General features: G+C 40.6%; 1 protein-coding gene across 2 annotated transcripts; it reads right to left on the bottom strand.

Annotated features, from left to right (window-relative positions):
* Nucleotides 1-192: 192 nt before the first annotated feature.
* On the bottom strand, nucleotides 193-19,941 carry LOC113672177 (uncharacterized). 2 transcript variants are annotated; one of them, XM_089198047.1, is made up of 2 exons: nucleotides 19,503-19,941; nucleotides 193-15,481 (listed from the first exon to the last, which is right to left on the bottom strand). In XM_089198047.1, the coding sequence occupies exon 2, from the start codon at nucleotides 15,448-15,450 to the stop codon at nucleotides 1,237-1,239; it is 14,214 nt and encodes a 4,737-aa protein (XP_089054173.1). In that variant the 5' UTR covers nucleotides 15,451-15,481; nucleotides 19,503-19,941; the 3' UTR covers nucleotides 193-1,236. The 2 variants fall into 2 exon arrangements, with proteins under 2 accessions (XP_089054173.1, XP_089054180.1); XM_089198054.1 differs by lacking the exon at nucleotides 19,503-19,941 and adding an exon at nucleotides 16,660-16,854.
* Between the last annotated feature and the right edge of the window lie 1,235 nt (nucleotides 19,942-21,176).

The raw sequence follows: 21,176 nt of genomic DNA, 5'->3' as shown, positions 1-21,176 counted from the left end.
AACAAAATACGTTTTTCATCGCTTTTTTTTTACTCCTATTCTGTACAACCTGTAATCTGCGTCAACCTTTAGTAAGCAGTCATTGCGTCGTTCCCTGTGGGTGACCTCTGGACACAGGTTCGATTGTCTAATGATTCACGAGGTGCCAAGCTAAACTGGATGATTCATCAACGGGCAAAACAAGACCACACATTTTATTAATGTCTTTATTTATCAAGGAATAGATACTCATTGAAACGATCTTGGTTGACCTGAAGCCATACAAAATCTTATAAGAAAACCAAATTCGACTGAATTTAAATATAATTCTATGAAGACTTAAAACGCGCGTTAAGCATTCTCTTGAAGTCATATGAGTAATTTCCTCTAGACACCCCCTCACGTTTAATAACGGCTTTTGAATCATTTGAAAAAAAAAATGTAACTTAAACGTGTATCTCTCGATTGACGAGTTACAATACTACCAACACCTGTAGTACTAAGATAAATGCAGTGACACTCTTAATAAAAAGTGTTACAACTTAAAACCTAGCTTTTTCAAAAAAATCATTTCCATAGAGATTCACACGGTAGAAAAGCTATATATATATGCCACATGGTACGTTCTGGCAGATGAAGACTCCTAAGAGAACCCTTTTTTCATTAATCATTAACATAACAATGTTATGTCATAACAATTGCCTAATACAAAGAATGTATGATTTGAAAATTTTTCCTAAGAAAAGCACTTAGGCTTTCATATCAGTAAATTGACCATTGATTGTGTTTAAAATATCTTAAGCGACAAAAATTAAATCTTAAAAACGCGCTTCCGAGAAAAAGTATCTAAATGCAAAGAGTACACAGCATCATGGGGCACAAAATCACACTTACATAACAAAGCAAAGTACAGCAAAGTTTGAAATGGTCACAGCCATCCCCACGCTTGCGTTACAGTTATCCCAATAAAGTGGGATAACACTCAAGACGTCTAAGAACATCAGATCTTAAAACGTCCAGTATCTGCCAGAGAATCTAACAATGGCCACAGTCATCTCAAAGCTTGAGACCGTTATCCCAACAAATTGTGATCAGAATATTGTTACTTCTAAACGTTTAAGAACATCAGAATCTTAAACCTTTCATTTTCTCCAAAATCCTCCAAAAAATGGTCAAAGTCACCCCAACTGTCGCAGTCACAGTCCTAGTCATCCCAATCTCCATAATAACCCTAAAACTTCCAAGATCACTAGAATCTTAATACTTCCATCTTCTTCTTGGCTCTCTCCTGCTTTCAATTTGTGCAATCTCATATCCCCCGTCCTCCTCTTCCTCGAGAGCAAATTCCACAGGTCCATACTTCCGGTCCCTGTACACCTGAAAAGATGAGGCACGTCCGGTGGACCATGATGCATTTGGTGCATTTTTCGTTTCTTGTTCAATATCAATTTCCAGTTCAGTCGTTTCATGACGTTCTTGGACGTCGATGTCGAGTGTAGTTGTTTGTGTCGTTATTTCGAGTTCTGTAGTAGTGGTCTGTGGAGTAAAACTGTATTCCGAAGTTCTTTGAGGTCTGGCGTCAAATTGAGTTCTTGAGGTCGGTGGCGCAGAGCTGTATTCAGTTGTTGTCTGCGGAGTTACGTATGACTCTTCTGTTTGTGGTGTAAAGCTGTATTCAAATGCCCTCTGTGGTGCCACATTGATGTCCAGTGTTGTAACCTGTGGTTTCACTTCAATGTCCAGAGTCGTTGTCTGCTGAGGCCTTTCCGTGACATCGACACGAAGCGTGGATGTTTCTGTTTGGTCATCAGACAATTCAAAGTCTTCCAGTTGTCTCTTACACTGCTCATATGCTCTGTGGCTTAGAATCAAGTCATCTTGCAAGCTCTGAATCTCGCGCTCGAGCTCGTCAATCCGGTCTTGCAGGTTTTTAACCTCATTGGCCTTGCGCTCTCGGTCCAGCTCAAGTAACTTGCACTCTCGTCTTTGATCTCCAAGTTCTCCCTCCAGTCTCTCCAGTCGACCCTGTTTGGCGATGATGTCATCGTTCGCATCGTCCAGTTTCCTCTGAGCATTTTGCAGCTCAATTTCCATTTTTCTTATTTCAAAACGCATGCTGCTGACTTCCTCAGAGATTTTCTGTTTTTCCATTGCTCTGGAATCGAACTCCCTTTCGACGATCAAAAGCCGATCCTGAGCCGTTTTCAATTCGTACTCCAAACGACGTTTTTCCTCTTCTAAGTAACTATTAGACTCTTCAAACCTTTGCAACTTGTTTTTACAGTCATTAAGATCAAATTCCAGATTCTGCTTCTCTTGGACCAAGGTTTGTTTCTCGATCAGGAATATCCTGCGTTCCTCTTCAATCCTCGTGTACTTCTCTTTGATCACTGTGTATTCGTAGAGGAATTCCTCCCTTTCGCGTCTCACTTTTCCCACATCCTCGGTTATTTCAGCTTTGGATGCTATATCAGCCATCAGTGTTTCTATTTCTCGCGTCAGTTCTCTATTCTCTTTAGTGAGACTTATCTTTTCGCTTCGGAAAGTCTTGATTTCGTCTCGTAGCGTCGATCTCTCTCTTTCCCATGCCTCCAGATCTCGTTCTCTAGTTCCAGCCTCCTGCTGTAATTTCTCTAGCTCTCGTTTCACCCGCCAAAGTTCCTCTTGAACTTCAGATTTACTGACTTTAAGGGTGTTAATTTCTTCCTTAAAGCTGCTCTTTTCATTTTCAAATGAGTCATATTCGTATTTACTCATTGACATCTCTCGTTTAAGGCGATCAATCTCGAGGTTTGCCGCTTGTATTTCCTCTTTGAACCTACCATTTTCCTCATCACAATGACCTTTTTCTGTCTTCATAACGGAAAACCTTTCCTTGATATTCTCATAATCATCTTTAATTAGACGAAGTTCTTCATCGGCGCGTGATTTTTCTTTCCTCAAGTTAAAAGCTTCTTCTCTATAATTCTTCCTTTCCTCGTCCCAGCTGTCCTTGTTTTCCCGGGTATACACCAGCTCTCTCTTCAAGGTGGACACTTCAAAATTAAGAGAACTTATTTGAGCGTTGAGATCGCTGTTGAGGCTTTCTTTCTCAAACACTACTCGTTGATGGTCATCGACTGCCCGGTCATACTCGAAAGTTTTAGCCGATAATTCAGATTCGCTCTTATGTAGCCTCTCGAGAGTTTCTTCTAGTTCATCTCGTAAACGATTCGTTTCTAAAATTGAGTTATTGCTGCGATCATTCAGCTGCTCTTGCAAGTAATCCACTTCTTTGGTCTTTTCATCCAGTAGCCTCTGAATACGAAATAACTCCTCACTTTTTGCTTGTTGTTCATCAGAGATTTCTTTCTTCTCTTGCACGATACGTTGGTAGGTCACTTCTAACTCTGCATACCTGGTCTCGACAGAATGCAGCTTCTCTTCAAGGAAAGCTTTCTCCTCAATGCCAACAGAGGCATTACTAAGTTGTGTAACCTCATGACGCGAGACAAGGAAAAGCTCATTTTCAAGACTGCTAATTTTTTTCTCTGCATCCTCCAAACCTGACTGAAGTCTTTTGTTGTCGTCCTGAGAACGATCGTACATACTTTCCGTGGTAGAGAGTTTTCGGTGTAAATCCAGAAGTTCGTCTTGAAGATTAAGCGCTCCGTCTTTAGTACCATCCGTTGCATCCCCTTGCTCCTGTAGTCTTCTCTTTAAATTTGCTATTTCATCCTGGAATGATTCTTTTTCTTGGTGACAATGTTGATGTGCCATCACCATTTCTGATGCTTTCTTGTGTGTTTCCAACAGCTCTCTTTGAAGGCCGAGTTTCTCGTCTTCGCTTTCTTTACAAAACCTTTCGAGCTCACGGTATTTGTCAGTGCTGGTTTGGAGTTCATTCCTTAAGCTTCGGATTTCCTGTTGCACGGATTCGCGATCGGTGCTGCCCGAAAAGCGCCCATCAACAAGATCTTGCCTCAATGAGTCATTCTTGGTCTTGAAAGTTTGTACTTCCTTCTCTGCATCAGCAACTTTCTTCCTCAAGAACTCCAGTTCTTGCTGCAGCACGAGGGTCTGAACTTCACTCGCTCGATCATCATCTTGCAGTGTGCATACCAGATTGTGTGCTGTAATCATCTCATTGCGAACCTTTTCCTTTTCTTCTTCACATAGTTTCAGCAGCCTCTCCTTTTCTTCTAGTTCATCCTTGATCACCTCTAGCTCATGTTGCATCCCGTTATTTTCTCTCTCATAATCCTCGTTGGATCTTTCTTTGTCCAATAAATCTCTCTTAAGCCTGTCAAGTTCGTCTTTCAGTGTTTCCCGTTGTCTCCTACATTCCTCTAAAGCGATCGCTTGTTCGTCAAATTCTCGGCTACTGTTCGAGATTTTCCCATGTAAATCCTTTATTTCTGTCTTCAGGTTGTTCACATCGTCTTGATCAGTGAAACTAGTGTTCCTTAAATCATCCAGTTCTAATAGTAATTCCTCTTTCTCCCTGATTCCTTCTTGAATTTCACGCTCCAAGGTTGAGATGCTGTCTCTCAAGATGGTCAGCTCTTTCTCTTGTTCCGTCTTCTCAAGTTGTCCAAATTTGTAAACCTCTTCCGCATTGTTAACTCTACGTTCTGCCTCTTTGGCCTCTTCTTCCCAACTATTTGCCTTTTCTTTCCACATTTCACAAGTGGCTTCCAACTCATTAATCTTCCCTTGCAAGTCAAGGACTTCTACTTGTAGGACGTCATTCCTTTCTTCCATGTCTTGCACAACATTTTGTGCATCCTCAAGGAGCCCCTTCTTTGCTTGCAGCTCATAATCTAATTCTGTAACCCTCTTGTGCGAGTCAAGAATTTCTTGCTCCAACTCTGTCTCCCTATCGTGAATCCTGTTATAAGAGCATTCCAACAGGGCAAGCTTTTTTTCCATGTTTGACAACTCTCTGGTAGCGTCGTTTTTCTGGCTTTCGCACAATTCATAACTTGCTTCAAGGGAGACCAGCTTCCTTTCTGCGTCAGTGAAGTTCCCTTGCAACTTCTCCTTAGCTCGTTTCATTTCTTCGCAAGACGCCTCCACGTCGCTTAATCGCTTTTTAGCATTTCCAAGCTCCAGAACGTTTCTGTTATTATCCAACCGAAGAGTTTGATAACTTGACTGTAAGTCAGTTAGTTCTTTCCTCACTGCATCCAGTTGTTCCTCAGCCTTAGTTTTCGCTGTCAACATGTCCTCATGAGTAGTTTTCAATGATCCTAAATCTTTTTCAACTTTGGAGAGCTGACTTTCTAGATCCTCCTTTTCCTTCTTCAGGGAGTCATCCGTCGATCCAAAATCTACCGAATCTGGGGCAGCAGCCTCGAGGAGCTGAGAATTAAGAACTTCTTTTTCTTTCTGTAGCATCTGGCATACCAGCTGCGCTTCCTGATACGACGTTTCCAGGTGCAGTACCTCTGTTCTGAGTCTGTCGTTCTCTATGGTGCTCAACTCAGCGGTAGACTCCACATCTGCCAGGCGCTCTTGACTGACCTCCAATTGATTCTGCAATTCTTTGTTCTCGTGACTAAGTTTTTCAGAAGTCAATTTTAAACTTGTGAGATCTCTTCGAAGATCATGGACTTCATTTTCAAGGCTCCTCTTAGATGATTGAAGATTCTCAATAACCTTGGTTTTGTTGCCAGTATCGTTTTGTGTGGTTTCATATTCCTGTTGCTGTTGGGTTAGTTTTCTTTGATGTTTCACCACCTCTGTCTTCAGATTTTCAATCTTGAATTTTGCGTCTTGAAGTTGGCTTTCAAGCTGTGCTCTGTTTTTAATCTCGCTTTGCAATTTACGATCGCTTGTTGTTAATTTATTCCTGTACATGTTAATATCCTGCTGTAGTTGGTTCTTCGCCGTCTGACTTGTCTGGTAAGCCACCTCAAAGTCAGTTGCTTTCTTGTAAGCAGCCATGAGGTCGTTCTGTTGCTGTGACTCCTTCTCTCGACTTGACGTCAAAGCAGTTTCAAGTTGTGCTACTTTCTGCTCCGCATTGAAAAGATCATCGCTAAGGACTTTCATCTTCTCCTTCTCCACACCACCAAAGGCCTCCATTCTGGTAATTTTGTTCTTAGCCACAATGAGTTCTTGATCGAGTGCTGTTATCTTTTGGTGAGAATCAATGAACTCTCCTTGAAGCTGTTTGTCTTTTTGTTCTAAATACTCTACAGTGTGTTCCAACTCGTCCACCTTTCTCTGAAGTGCTTGGACCTCTCCTTGTAAAGAAACCTTTATTTTTTCATATTCACCGAGCTCAAACACATTTTTGGACAATTTTTTATGAAGTTCAACTATTTCCTTGTCCTTTTCTTCCTTTTGAGAAAGAATCGTGTTGTAGTCCACCTGCAATGTTGTTAGTGAAGTGTTCATGGATGAGATTTCCACAGAAGATTTGTCTTTTTCTTGAAGAATTACAGTTACTCTACTTTTCAGGTCCATGCTCTGTTGTTTCACAACTGTCAATTCGCCTTCAAGTTTGCCTTTTTCTCGCTGAGCGCTATCCAGTGCAATTTTCATCTCGGATGTATCTCGTTTGAGCGCATGGTACTCTTCCTTGAGTTTGTCTTTATCTTCAGATATGCTCCTGTATCTTTCCTCTAAGTAGGTGAGCTTTTGCTGCAGTGACATAGCCTTGTGTTCTTGGCCCTCGTGTTCCCTCTGTAAGGCTTGGTACCTCTCTGTGAGATCAGCAACGACAGCTTGATTCGACAAAGCCTCCTTCTTCAAATCATCTTTTTCCTTTCTAAGACGTGTTGCAGTGTCCTCCAAGTTGGCTGCACGTGCTTCACATGCTTCTAATTCCGTCCGCGATTTAGCTATTTCTTCTTGAGTGTGCTTGTGTCTTTCCTTCTCGTTACCCAATTCTTCTGTCAAGGATTTTAGCTCTTGTTCTAGTGTGCTGACCTCTAATTGTAACGAATCAATCTTGTTGTCCTTCTCCTCGTAAGTGTTTTTGTTTTTCTCAAAACCTGTTTCTTTCTCATCAAGGCGCTGCTGTAAATCAGCGACTATATCTTTACTTTCTTTTGCGCGAGATTGTACATCTTCCAGTTCGTGTCTTACACTCGCCAGATCTTTCAGAGCTCGATACAATTCCTCCTGCAGACTGGAAACTTTTTCCTGCTTTTCCACCAGCTCTCTGTTCAACTCATCGCTTTCCTCCTGTGCCGTGGCAAGGCGAAGCTCATACTCTGAACCTTTCTTCAAAGCATCGAATAGTTCCTTATCAGAAGCATCCTTTTTACGTTGAAGTAATTCTATACTTGACCTGATACTAACATTTTCCTCCTGCAGACTCCTGACATCCACTTTCAGGGTGGTGTTTTCCGCCTTAAACATTTCAATGGTTTCCTCTTTGCTTGCACAGTCTCTGCTGCGAGACTCAAGGAGAATATCTTGTTCTTGGACTCTCCTTTGGAGACGGATCTGTTCACCGTTAGTGTCATTACTCCCAGGTGTCAATGTATTGACTTGTTGTTCCAGATTATTCTTGATTCTTTCAATTCGTTGTATCTGCGTTTCTAAAGAATACACTTTATTTCTGCTCATTTGCGCCTCGGATCGTAATTTGTCGAGTTCTTCAAGCTCTTCGTCTCGTAATTTTCTTGTTTTCTCCAGTTCATCTCGGAGAGACTGGGTTTCTTCCTCCAGGTCGCTACGATCCCCTTGGCAGGCCTGGTAACCAGATTCTAAACTTGATATTTGTGATTTTAAAACAATATTATTTCGTTGGACTTCATTTTCCCTCTCTCTGAGTTCTGTCAGCTTTCTTTCCATATCCTCCAGTTTATTTCTCAGAGAATCTGCTTCCCCTTCTAGTCTTCTAACAGTTTCTTGATTCGCCTTAAGTGTGCTCTCTGCTTCTGCTAGCTGTTGCAACGCAGAGCTCAAACTAGTTTCCAACTCCTTCCTCTTTGTGGTCAACAAATCGTTCTCTTTTTCCTTTTCCTTTAGAAGATTTTGTAATCGTTCAGTTTCTTCCTCATAACTTCTCTTAGACTCTCGTAACTGCCCCATAGATCCTTCCTTTGCGTCCAATGTCTCCTTTAACACGTCACGTTGACCAGTGAGCTCTGTGACTTGCCGCTGGAACGTCAAAACTTCATTTTTATAATTTAAAGCGCTTTGTTTGTACTCCTCAAGTTGGTGTTCAAGATCTTCTTTCTCCTCTTGTGACTCATCCAGGCGACTCTTGAGAGAAAATAAATCGTCTTTGTATTTATTGACGTCCTCTCGAGCTCGCTCTTTTTCTGCGACCATTTTTGAAAGCTTTGACTCCAGTTCAGCCGCCCTCTTATGCAGCTGAAGGCTTTCGCGTTGGAAACGAGTAATCTCTTGTTGTAGACGTTCAGAGTCTTCCTTTCCGGACGCCACAGTTTGCTTTAAGTTATCTCTCTGCCCCTCCAAAAACATCTTGCTGCTCTTCAGCTGACGAATAACCTCGTCCTTCCCATCGACTTCCTGGTTGGCCACATCTAAAAGAATCGTCTGTTCTGCGACTTTCTGCTCTAGATTGAGGGTTTTGTCGAGAGCGGCAGATAGTTGACCAGTTGCTTCTTCCAGCTGTTTAAACAGTGAGCTTCGTTCATTGCACTCATACTCGTATTTGTATTCCAGGTCTTGCAATTTGCTTTGCGTTATAATCAGCTCTTGTCTCACTTCTTTTCTTTCTCGATCGCTTTTCTTAAATACTTCATCAAGATCTCGATACTTCTTTCCCAGCAGCTCGTTCTCACGATTATTTTCAGTTCTTAGATTTTTAGACATTTTACATTCCGATTCCAAAGCAATTATCTTATTATTGTAGCTTTGTAATTCATGCCTTAGGTCGCTTTCGACCTGAGAAGACTTCACAACCAAGCCTTCGAATTCTAGACATCTAGAATTAGAGACCTGCAAGTCTTTTTTTAAGGTATTTCTCTCCTTCTCTATGTCAAATATCAAGTCCTCTAATCGCGAGATTTCATTTTTGCACCGCTTGAGTTCATCATCAGCTTCTCGGATGTTCTTCTCGTTTGTTTCGTTCTTTGATTTATCTTCTTCATATTCCGAGCGAACGTTTGCTAACTCGCTCTCCACAGCCACTTTCACTACTCTTAGCTCCTCGATTTGAGAGTCCATGGCTTTGTTTTCAGCTCTTAACCGTTCCATGACTATCTGATATTCTTGTAAATCCTTCTGCACTCTCGAACCATCTTCAGACTGTTTGGCAAGCTTCCTGACAGTTTCGTCAAGATTTGATTTCATTCTCTCTTTTTCACGCTGCAAATTCTTCAATTGGCTTTCCTGTTCTGAGTTCTTTTGAACAGCAATGTTCAATTCCCGTTCCAGCTCTTCCCGTAAATCACGAAGCTCCTTTATTTCATTCTGAGTCGTTTCATCCTTGCTTTCGTACTCCATCAGTCTTACACCAAGGTCTTCTTGTGCCCCTTGAAGAGTCTCGCAGGATACTTTTATCGTCATTCCTTCGTGGCGGAGTGTTTCCAGCTCTGTTACAAGCTCAGAAATCCTTTCGTTCAGTTCCTCGACAGTCTTCTCTTTCTTTGCAAGAGCCTTTTTCAAGGACTGCGCCAGGCCTTGTTGCTCTCTTAACTGACTAGCAACCTTAACGTTTTCTTCTTTAAGCTCCACAGTCTTGTCTCTCGAATCGGTTAATTGCTCTTTAAAGTTCTGCTTCTGTGACTCCAATGCGCGAATCGTCGATTCCATTTGTGTCATTTTGTTACGTATTGTGAAAAGCTCCTCTTCAGAAGCCTCCTTATTTTGACGGAGACTTGAGATTTCTTCGTCACCTTTCTCGACGTTCTTCTCCAGAGCCGCGATTTGTCGCCGGAGATCTAACTCCTCGCCTTGAGCTGTATCAAGCTGAATAGAATACCTCGTGTTCTTCTCTTGTGCCGCTCTTAGCTCTTCTCGCACTTCTTCCAGTTCCTTTCTTGCCTCTTCGTAATGCAACTCCATCACGGAAACCTTTTTTCGCATAGAGTTTAACTCTGTTTCGAGGTCTGTTAGTTTACTTTTGCACGTATTCAGCTCTTTTTCAGTCTGATTTCCCCTCTCTTCGTTTTTCTTTAAGGCAGATTCCAACGTTGCCACCTTCTTTCGGTTTGACTGCAACTCTGTTTCAAGTTGATCTTTTTTGCGCTGTGCAGTCTCCCACAATGGCTTCATCCTGATAACTTCATCGCTTGTTTCTCTCCACTTCTCTTGTAGCTTTCGTCTATCATTTTCTGTCTGCCAGACTTGCTCCTTCTTCTTCGTCAATTCTGAGTTCAAATATTCATTTTGAGATGTTAGCGAAGTTATCTTCAATTTGCATTCCTCGACAATCCTTTCCTTCTCGAGCAATTGGTGTGAATACTCGCTAACTGATTTCTGGTTTTCCTCCAAACGAATTTTGACAACAGTCAATTCATCCACGGTCTTCTTGTTTGAAACATTTAGATCTCCAGAGTGATATTCTAAGGAAGCTTTCTCTCTTTGTGTCTGCTCTAAAGCAGCCTCTAGTTTGTCCACTTTCTGCTCCAGAACCATCACTTGACGTTGTGCGTCCATTTTTTCGTGTTCACACGTTTGATAAGATCCTTGAAGTTCGGCGAGTCTCTTGTAAAACGAGTGAATCTCCTCCTCCAGCCGTTGCTTTTCATGTTCACACAGCTTGTACATGGCTTCAAGTTCTTGGAACTTTTCTTGATTTTGCAGAAGTTCTTCTTGGAGATCTTGCTTGCTTTGTTGAAGTAAGTCGTTCTCTGTTTGATATTTGTCGAGCGTTTCACTCGTCTGTCCAAGCGTCGTTTCAAGAGAAAAGCACTTGCCTCGTAGCTCTGTTATGGTATTGTCCTTGCCGGAAGCATCTTTCCGCAAAGCATCTAAACTTCGCTGACAGTCGTAAAGGTGACTTTGTACTGTTACTAGTTCATCTTTGCATTTTAACAGCTTTGCCCTAACATCCTCTAACTGTTCTTTGTACTGCGTTTTTTGCCTCTGCGCATGATTTAACTGACCTTCAAGCTTCGTTGTTCGATGTCGAGTGCTATCCAGTTGTCTTTCCAAATCATCATTTTCTTCTTCATTTCTCTGAATTGTCTGCCTGAGTTCTGATACCTTTCTCTCTGCATGTGTAAGTTGTTGTTTAAGATCTTCTTTCTCGCGCTCGCTAAATTCATACGCGGACTCGATCTCAGACAAACTCCTGTGAGCCGCATCCAGTTTTTCCTCTAAATCGTTGATTTGACCAAATTTATACCCGTGATCTGTTTCAAGCTGGGAAGCTTTGTGCTTTATGATAGATAGCTCCTCTTCTAGATCACCTATGACCTTACGAGCAGCATTCAACTGTATCTCAAGATCTTTCACTTTTTCTTGAGCCCTGGCGTATGAGTCCTCCACAGTCGTCAACTTGTTGGTCACGCGGTATAGGTCTTTCTGAATCTCATCCTTCTCTGATCGCAGTGAGGTCAAATTATATTCAAGCTCTGTTATCTTATTTCCAGCTAACTGCAAATCGTCTTCTAAGATGTCTCTCTTCTGCTTCACAGCCTGGCCTGTCATTTCGTTTTGTCCCAGTTCAAGTCTCATCTGTTCCATCTTCCTCATTAAATTGTTTTTCTCATCTTCTAATTTATCGATTTGATGACTCTTTGCTAAGAGCTCCTTTCGATACGCATCACATCGTTGCTGGTGCTGGATAAATTCTTTCTGCAAATGTGTATACTCATCTTTGGTTTTCTTCAACTCGTCACGAACTTCTTCGAGCTGTTCCTTCAGAGAGTCTCGCTGTTTAAGAACCACTTGGACTTGTGACTCAAACTTGCTGACCTTCAGGTGATTGGTACGGATTTCATTTTGTCGATCTTTTTGGCTTTTATTGAACTCGTTTTCCACCTCATTCACCATCTTCTGAGCATTTCGTAGTTCCTTTTCTAGACTCTCGTGTTCTTGTTGCAGCATCTTGTACGCATTTTCCCACTCCTGGACCTTGTCCTTGGCCAAGCGCATCTCTTGCATAATTTCGTATCTCTCCGTATCAAACGCCTCCACGCTGGAAGTGGTGTTTACCAGCTGAACCTGAACGCTTTCAAGTTCCCTCTCAATAGTTTCCTTTTCTACTCGAATCTTTTTATTTTGTGTTTCCTTGGAGTGAATATCCTTGTGGTACACTTCAGAGTCTCTCATAAGCTCTTGCAGTCTCGTCTGGGCCTTGTGCAGTTCATCTTGGTATCTTCGAGCTGCATCTCTGCTCTCCTCTAATAATTGCTGCAGTTGCTGCTTTTGCTTGGATAAATTTTCTACTTGGGTCTCAAGCTTTGCAATCTTTGCCCGATCTGTTTCTCTAGTTGATTCACCTTCGTTCTTTGCAGCTTTGTAAAGGTTTTCAAGCTCTGAGAGCTTCTTTCGTACCTCTAGTATTTCCCTCGACAACTCGTCTTTTCTCAATTCTGAATTCTCAAAAGCGCTCTCTATTTTGCTCTTATTGTCCTGATGGAACAACATCTCTTTTTCAAGCTTGCTAATACTGCCTCTACAACTTTCAAGCTCATGGTGTAGCCTTCTTTCTTGTTCTTGCACTCTTCCATAAGCTTTCTCCAACTCGAAGTTCTTCGCTTCGAGGGAAACTATCTCCTTTTGGAGCTGCAGGTTCTTTTGCCGCCCGGAATCACAGTCTTCCTCAAGTTCTCGCACGTGCGCATTTGTGTCTGCGAGTTGATTTTGAAGTAATTCCAACTCAACTTCAAAAGTTCTTGTGTCGGGAACATAACTTGTGGAATGATCTCCAGATTCATCAAGCGCTGAGTCCAGCTCTTTTTTAAGCGCCATGTTTTCCCTTTTCAACTGCTGCACAAGACTCTCCCTCATTTCACTCTCTTTGTTAACGCGCTCGAACCGCCTGGCGCCATCTTCAATCTCCCTTTCTAATTTGCTAAATTCCACTTTGCACCTCTGAATCTCCATCGTTTTAGTTTTCAAGCTTTCTTCATTCCTTCTCAGTTCTTGAATTTCACTTTCAAGTCCGCTTATTTTGGTCCTCAATACCATGGTGTCCTGTTGTGAGGTTCGTTTCTCGCTATCACGGCTCGACTCGTACCTCGAGATGTTCCTTTGAGCCGTCAACACTTCCTGTTGTAATCTTTCCTTGTCGTTTTGGATTTTTTCACACATATCTTTCCACTGTGCGTTGTTGTCCTTCATAGAATTCAACTCGTGTTGAAGATTTTCTCGTTCTTGTTTTAGACGTTCACAATCTTTTTCCAACTCGGCATTTCGCTGTCTCTCGATCACCAAATCATTTTGCAAGTTCCCTTTTTCCCGCTGACAGGCTGCGAGCTCCCTATTCAACGTCTCAAAATCTTGCTTGAATCTCTGAATTTCAGCTTCCAGTAGTTCCTTTTCGTCTCTAAGCTGGTGCACCGTTTTGTCTCTGTTCTGCACTTCTGTACTGAGATCATCACACTTCTTCTGTTGGTCATACCATTGGTTACCTCTCTGCTTTCCATCATCCGAAACATTCACCAGCCGTCTTTTGGCCTCCTCTAATTTCTCCACCAGGCTTTGCTTTTCGCTCTGAGTTCGTTGAAGTTGCTGCTCAACTCTATTAAATCGGTTTTCTAAAGCTTTCATATCGCGCTGAATTTCTGCCTTTTCTTGTTTGTATCGCTCCGTTTTAGCTTCAAACTCGCCCAGCCGCTTGTGCGAGGAGAGGACTTCCTGTTGTAGTTGGACCTTCTGTTGTTGACAGCTCTCATAAGCGTTTTTCAGCTGTGCCATTTTAGTATTTGCAGGTATTAACTCTTGCTGAAGCTGTAGCTTCTCCTTTTGACAGTTTTCATACGCACTTTCAAGCTTTGACAACTTCTTCCGAACAATTACAAGTTCATTTTCAAGGTCTAATTTTTTTCGTTCAAGTGAATCATCCACAGCTTCGACTCTGAAGTGCTTTTGTTTGTATTCCTGCATTTCACGATGTAATCTCTCGTTCTTCTGTCGGCAATCTTCGTAGGAAATCTCCAACTCAGCAAACCTTCGTTCCGAGGCGAGAACTTTCTCTTGTAAAATTTCCCGGTCTTGTCCAACTTCCGTTTGTGAAACTTGAATAGCGGTATGCGTTGACTTCAATTTTTCCACCTCAACCGCGCTTGTCTCCAGTTTCTCCCGCAGCTGCTGGACAAGATTATCTTTGGCAGCGATCTCTCTCATGTGGTTCTCATTTAGCAGGTACTGCTCTCGAAACTGAATTTTTAGTTTGGATAACTCTTCTTTCTCTGTGTGACTGTGTGAGCTAATTTCTTGAGATCTTCGCTTTTCCATATCTCTTTGCCGTCTCTCGTTCTCTAACTCGGCTTCAAGTTTGGAGATTTTACTTCTGGAAGATGTCAAATCATGTTGAAATTTTCTCTGTTCTTGTAAATATTTGTCACTCTCTGCTCGGCAGGCTGCCAGCTCGCTTTTGAGTGTTTCCACCTCGGTCTCTAAAGTGGCTTTTGCAGCTTTAAGTCTTTGTATAAGCGTCTCTTTTGACGAAATTTCATTCTTTTGCATTTCATGGTGTCTTTGATGTTGTAAAAGCTGAGTTTGCATATTCTTAAATTCTTGAATTAATTGCTCTCTCTCGGCCTGCAGCTGGTACTTTTGCGATACGACGGCTTTTTGTAACCGTTCTTCAACTTCCGACATTTTACTGCCGAGCTCCAACACATAACTCTCATCAATGTTCGAAAGTTCGCCTCGTCGTGGGCTTGAAGATGTAGAAGAAGCAAATCGATACGATTCGCGCGAGCTAACCCCCTCAGTTCTTCTGCCACTTTCCAGACTGCGTATAATTTCCTCATAATGCGAAGCAGTATTGATCAACTCTTGTAAAGTCTGTTTATCTTTCGCGACACTCTCCATAGTTAGCACTAATTTTTCCCTACCCTCGATAGTTGTCGTTTCGCTACCAAAACTCCGCGAAGTTTTCGACGATGAAGTTTCTTTCTGAAACTTTAACTGACTTTCTAGCCAATTCTTATCCACGCGCAGTGCAGAGAGTTCCACTTGCACGCCGCTGAGTTTATCCAGCGTTTGCAGTCGTTCATTTTGGGTTGTCTCCAGTGTTTCTTGTAATCTGTCATTTTCTTGATGCAACCTGCTGATCGTGGCGTCCTTCGCCTCTAGTTCTCCTCTCGCGCGTGCGTACTGCTGGTACACCTGTTCAGTGTTATGATGAGCGTGCGTCAATTCTTCTCGAAGTTGTTTAACAGCAATCTCTTTATTCTGTACCACGCTCTGGAGCTCTTGAACCTCATTTTCACGATAAACTCGCTCAGTGGTTACCATTCGTGTCTCTTTTGATTCCCGTACAACTTTCACTTCGTCTTGCAGCTGGCGAATAATGCTCTCCTTCCCCTCTACGGCCGCTTTCAGTTCCAGATTTTCAATTTCTAACGAGACGTTTCCTTTACCTCTTCTGTTTTCCATCATGAAACAAGATCTCCCTTTGCTCGGGATGGCTCTATTAAAGAAAAGACGCAAAGCAAGACTTATCAACTGTGGAAGAAATTCTCGACTATTTTATTTTAGCATTGTAACCGATAGGTGTCGGAAAATGTTCATGTTTTAATTCGTTGTTTAGTTTGCGGTTTCAGACCTAATGGATAGTCCTCTAATTATTCTGAAAATAAACCGCATGTTTTGTGTTTTTATAAAAAATCAGCAGCGTCTCGGCTTTTCCACGCAAGGGGTATTGTTTACAAGCCATAAACGTCTTAAATAAAAAGAAAGAATCGAGACCCTTTACAAAGAAAAAGAGAACTTTAGAACAAATATAATTTTAACTCGTAAATTAATTGACTATCTTGTGCATATTGTTTGAATACTTCTTGTGGTAGAACATATATGGCCACGTTTGTATAATCCGTGTGATTCTTTGGTACAGGTCTTAAAATTGTTCGATACTGTTAATTTCTTGTAACGCATGGAAAGTCTTGTTCTACCAGTTTAGTTAGAGACGATCAATATAATTGATTGACCTGTTTTTTTAACTGATCTATTACTCCATTAGTTTGGGTTTATTTACATTACGCTGTTGATACAGAATGCAAATGAAAACTGCCTGTTGATATTAATCATTATGTACCCATTGTGAAAAAGTTGGAACACGTAATGGGTTTAAGAAATAAACCTTTTATTGTAGAGTAATCGTATGAAGCAGTTTATGTAAAAACACGCCACAAAGCATTGAATTTCTATCATTTAAAGAAGTTAAAAACTTTCGTTAAGGGGGGCTGGTCGGTTTTACTGCATGTGAAACTATAAAAAAAATTAATTTTGCGAAATAGGAAATCACCTCGTCCAAAGATTCCTTTGAATACCATGATCAAAAATACATAGCCTAAACTCTTAGAAGAGTAACTTTGGAATATTTTAGTTTTCATACAAACTTTGATTGCGCTTACGTCGAATTAAATCCAAAGAAGGAACTCATCATACTTTACATTTGTCTAACAAAATTTAACTGAATAAACTGTATGTTTGTATAATTAGAATTGAAAAGCAAAAAAATTGACAGAAACTATTCGAGTTTTCTATTTAGATAGAGGAACGTTTATCCATAGGTCTCTTTTTTGGTCTGTGCAAATTCATTTAACGTAGAACAATCTTTCGGTTTCATTGTGCAAAATTACAGCTCACCTGTTCTATAAGAAAGCTTTTTGTATTACATTGTCAAATCAACATCTTAAACGATGCAAACTCGTCGACTTCCCTTCGAGAAGAAATTTGAAGAGCAGAACGACTGCAAGAAATGAATCTCAATATTTCCATTTTGTCAGGTCTTGTCGACCGCAAAGTAAATAAATTCGGTAGAAAATCTTTCACCGAATCATCACTCCTTCCTTGGAAACTGGTGGATTTACTAATGATGCCGACAGCCAATCAGCTTGCAGTATTTTCCCGCGTTATTTACAAACAGTTCTATTCAACAGAACCGAAAGAATTTTTTTATAATCTTCCTGTTGTATCTAGGTAGTTTGCCAAGGCCGACAGAAGCTTTAATTCCTTAATCAACCAAGTTTATTATCAATCATATAGTTTCACAGAGAATGATACGAAATATTGTAATTCCTCCAAAACTCAGAAGCGAAACCACGAACACTTCCGTTCAAACTATGACAAAGGTTCTAAATTATGCATCAACTTATGGTTTTTCATAATTATCGTTGGGGTAAATGTATAATTTGCCCAGCATCAGGTGCGACCCAACTGCATTTCATACATACTGTTCATTAAATTGACAGACCTCTTATTTCATTGTAAAGAACGTTCACCCAAATTTAGCAACGAACATTCACCAGCATTGGCCTATCGACGTGGTTCTTAATTTATGGGCGATGAATCTTCCAAAAGAGCAGGGTAAACATATTTTTTAGCTGTTTCGACTGAAATTAAAACCTAAAGGTAAAAACTAGCAAATTGCCAAAAGCGCAGGAAAATGCGCCTGTGGAAGTCGCGTTTGGTTTTAGTTTTGCATCTGATTGGTCGAGAGGGTAAGGCGACTTGGTCCACGTCAAGAAATACGTCATCGAGCGTCTGGTCATGCGAGGTAAAAAGTCAAGTAATTTACATCGGCAAATTTTCAAGAATAGTCAAGGCTATTCCCGTTTTATTTTTCGAGGAATGGACTTTTTAAGGAAAAACTTGAACATATTTTTTCACCTTGACAGACCTCCTAGCCATTTGGTCGCCATCATAAATTAGGCGAGCTTAAATTGACAGTCCATAATCCTCAAAAAAAAAAAACAACAACAACAACAACATAAAAAGCCTTAGCTTTTTTCCCGGGGCAAATCTAATCAACTTTTCATTTGACAAAAAGCCTTCAAAAGTTTCAGTTTTAAGGTTTACAACTTCATTATTTGTAATGACATACGATAGTTCGCGGCAATTTGTGATTTAGTGAGAAAATAAGAAAAAACTTTCTGTCATGCCGCAAGAGGAACTGCAAAAAAACATCTTAGTACTGAATTCTTAAAAACTTCCACAAGGCTCGTTTGAAATTCATATTCGTCTCGTGACATGATTTTCCTGTTCATTTCTCTTCTTCTCTGTGGTGTGTTAACTCGAATTAAAGTATTTACTAAGTATTTCCCCGCCGTCATGAGGTGAGATGTTTTGTCACGCTACAACTGCTTACAGTCGCGAAATTTAATACAAATTAATGATCAAAAAGTCACATATACTTATCTGAGTTAGTAAATTTACAGAATCTTACTCACCCAAAAAATATACGAGGAAGTAAATAAGCCAGTTATTGCTACGGCTTCTATTTGCATATCTCTCTACATCAAGAGCAACCGGTATACTTATTTACCGTTTCTCACAAAGCACGTTTCTGGCGCCATCTCCACACAGACTTCGCGGACAGGTTCCCAAATCGCGTGCAAACTTCTCTCCTTCAGTACACTCTAAGATTGTCGCTTGTTTATGTCCGATTATTGAACTGAAAAAGTTCACGATTCCTCATATAGTGAATTGTAGTGAATATTCACCTCTATCTATCTAAATGATTGTCATTAATTCAGTCCGGATTGTAAGTACAGTGTAGGTTGCAGATGTTTTTCAACATTTAACTCACAGCTGTAAAAACAATCATCATTGCCTTGTCATACCAAAAAATGTGAATATCCTAGATATTTTTTTGGGTAGTGTTAGAAATGCTCCTTTCTTTTAATACATTCAGTGGTTGAAAACGCCTTGTAAACTTCTGTTAAGCTCAGAATTCTGTGGGCGACTAACGAACATATGGAAAATAATTACCTGGAGCATTGTGCTCATGATGAATTTTTATTTTGCGTGAATCCACGATTCTAAAGCCCATACAACAAAATGAAACAATACCGTCATTTAAAAAGAATACATAAATTTCGTCGATTGATATAACCGTGTGGTAGTAAGTAAGTTTTGCATTTGATTAGCGTCTGTGAAAAGCGATAAAATTCGGCTAAAAAACGACAATTAAAAAAAAACATTTTATGCAATACACGTTCGTTTGATGCAGTCTCCGCTGGTTTCGAAGAATCATTTCATCTTCACGTCTCTTTCATTTTGCTGAATTTTGGAAACAACCCCCAATTCTGTGATGTTTTTGTTCATCGGAAAAATATTGGCGTTAATTTCAAAGTTTCAAACACTCATTGGTCCACATAAAATAAATTGTTAAATGAAATAAATACAGCAGTAATATACGGCCATCATTATACTTCTGCTTCGAGGTTGAATTTCCGCCCCGGATTAAAGTTGCAAATTGACAGAAAGGGTTCGATTCACGCATGATTTGCGCTTGACAGAGACGATTTTAATATTTGGTTAGAACAGTCTCAGAAATCGCCCAGAATCCAAGAATTTCTTCTGCGCTCGAAATATAAAATAATTCAAACAAGATCGTTAACGCTATCGAAATCATGTGCTAAGAACATTATCATCGGTGTTTAATCGAGAAGTGGCCACGAATTTTACATTTAAAAAGGAATATTTACCTGACTCGGTTGCGAGCGAAACAGACCACCCATGGATAAAAACTGCAACTGTTCTTTTGTCATCTTGAGTCTTTTCATGCACAAATCGAAACGGGGTTTTTTTCTAATTCTTAACGAGCCCTTCGTTCGAATAAACCTGCAAAATGAAAACAAAAACCTTTACTTTTTCGGTACATTGAGTTCGACAGAAGACATAATTTTTTCTTGCAAAGCTGAAACTTCCTCTGTAGCCAAAACAGCTTTGTGTGCAAACAAAGTCACGTGGTAAAAGGCTTTTAACGTTGCCTTGGAAATGGAGGATGACATTTTGCGCAAATTGTGAAATTTGCTTCTGATGAGAATTCTAAAGTAAAAAAATAACACATAAAACAAGAAAACGAAGGTATCTCAGTTTTTGGTGAGGTCTTCATTTGTCGCTTAAAGAAATCAGATAATTACCAGGATTAAGCTTGTTTTCGTCATAATTAATTTAATTTTTTGGTGAAAATAGCTAAAACATGATCATTTGGGTTTTGGCGGATGGATTAGAACTGTTTAGATTCAGCAAAATATTCGACTCCATCCTTTGCCGAGGGAAGCGAGCTTAAATTCGTTTTAAATTAAAAAACTTCATGGGTGACCAAGGTACGAAACACCTGTCGCATGAGATGGAAATCCTTTTGATAATTGATTAGTTGTTCAGCCTAAAAATGCTTCGTGCAGAGTAGTCATGACTTCAAAAATAATTCATAGTTACATTTCCCCCGTTCGACTGGAAACAAAGCTGTTCCGTTTGCATACGCATAGCTTTTGAGCAGTTTTCAACAGAAAGTTGAGAATAATCCGGGATTGTGTTGGTTTTGCTTTACTACGCTCTGTGATTGGCCCAGAAAACTCGCGCCAATATCTCAACCAATCAAATACAAAACTTTAAACCATTTGCTCTTCGGTCACTTGCTTTTTTCCCGCGCTTCAGTCAGTTTGCTTGTTTTGATTCTAAGTTCTCATTCGCTCCTTGTGATATTTCCTTTCTCCTGATTGGCTGTGGTGAGAACTTGGGGGTTTCGTTTCACGACAATCAATCGGAAAGAGCTCCGCTTTGCTCTGTGATTGGTCTATAAAATTCGCGCCACTTTTCTCAACCACTTATATGTAAAACTAAAACCAACCGCGCCTAGGTCTCTCTCATTTTTCCGCGCAGTTTTTATGTATCCGTTTTCATTGGCTCTTTGTAATCCCTCTATCACTTCGACACGGTTATGCTTTTACGACACAAGAGAAACGCTGTCTTTTCTCTAATGTTTAAGTAAAACTTTCGCGCATTTGTTAAACATTTTCTTTACGTTTCCGTTTCTCAAAAGCTGGGCAGTCAGCAGAAGGTGACTACTGAAGATTTTAGTGCATCGGCTGGTACTTATTATTAATAACTGAATTTTAAATTTACAAAAAAAAAAAATTTCTTAGCCAGTGTCCGGTCATCGGTCTGCGGATATGAGCGAAAGAGCAGACGCGCAAAGTACGAACATTATCAGCGGCTGTTTCCCTGACAACTGCAGTTTATCGCTCACCCGCTCTTTCCCTCGTTCCCAGTTTCCCCTCTGATCTCAATGGGCCTGGCTCAGGTTGGTTCTATTTACGTTCTTTGATGTCGAGGAAACAATGTCTCTCTATTTGCATAAACTACCCGAAAACTTG

This window comes from Pocillopora damicornis, chromosome 1 (genome assembly GCF_964200805.1).
Source record: "Pocillopora damicornis chromosome 1, jaPocDami1.2, whole genome shotgun sequence".
NCBI classification, from domain to species: Eukaryota; Metazoa; Cnidaria; class Anthozoa; order Scleractinia; family Pocilloporidae; genus Pocillopora; species Pocillopora damicornis.
Note: the sequence above shows the minus strand (reverse complement) of the source record. Positions and strands in the feature narration are given on the sequence as shown.

Excerpts from the sequence above, each read along its gene's own strand:
- LOC113672177 (XM_089198047.1), bottom strand. The coding sequence starts at position 15,450 with ATGATGGAAAACAGAAGAGGTAAAGGAAACGTCTCGTTAGAAATTGAA.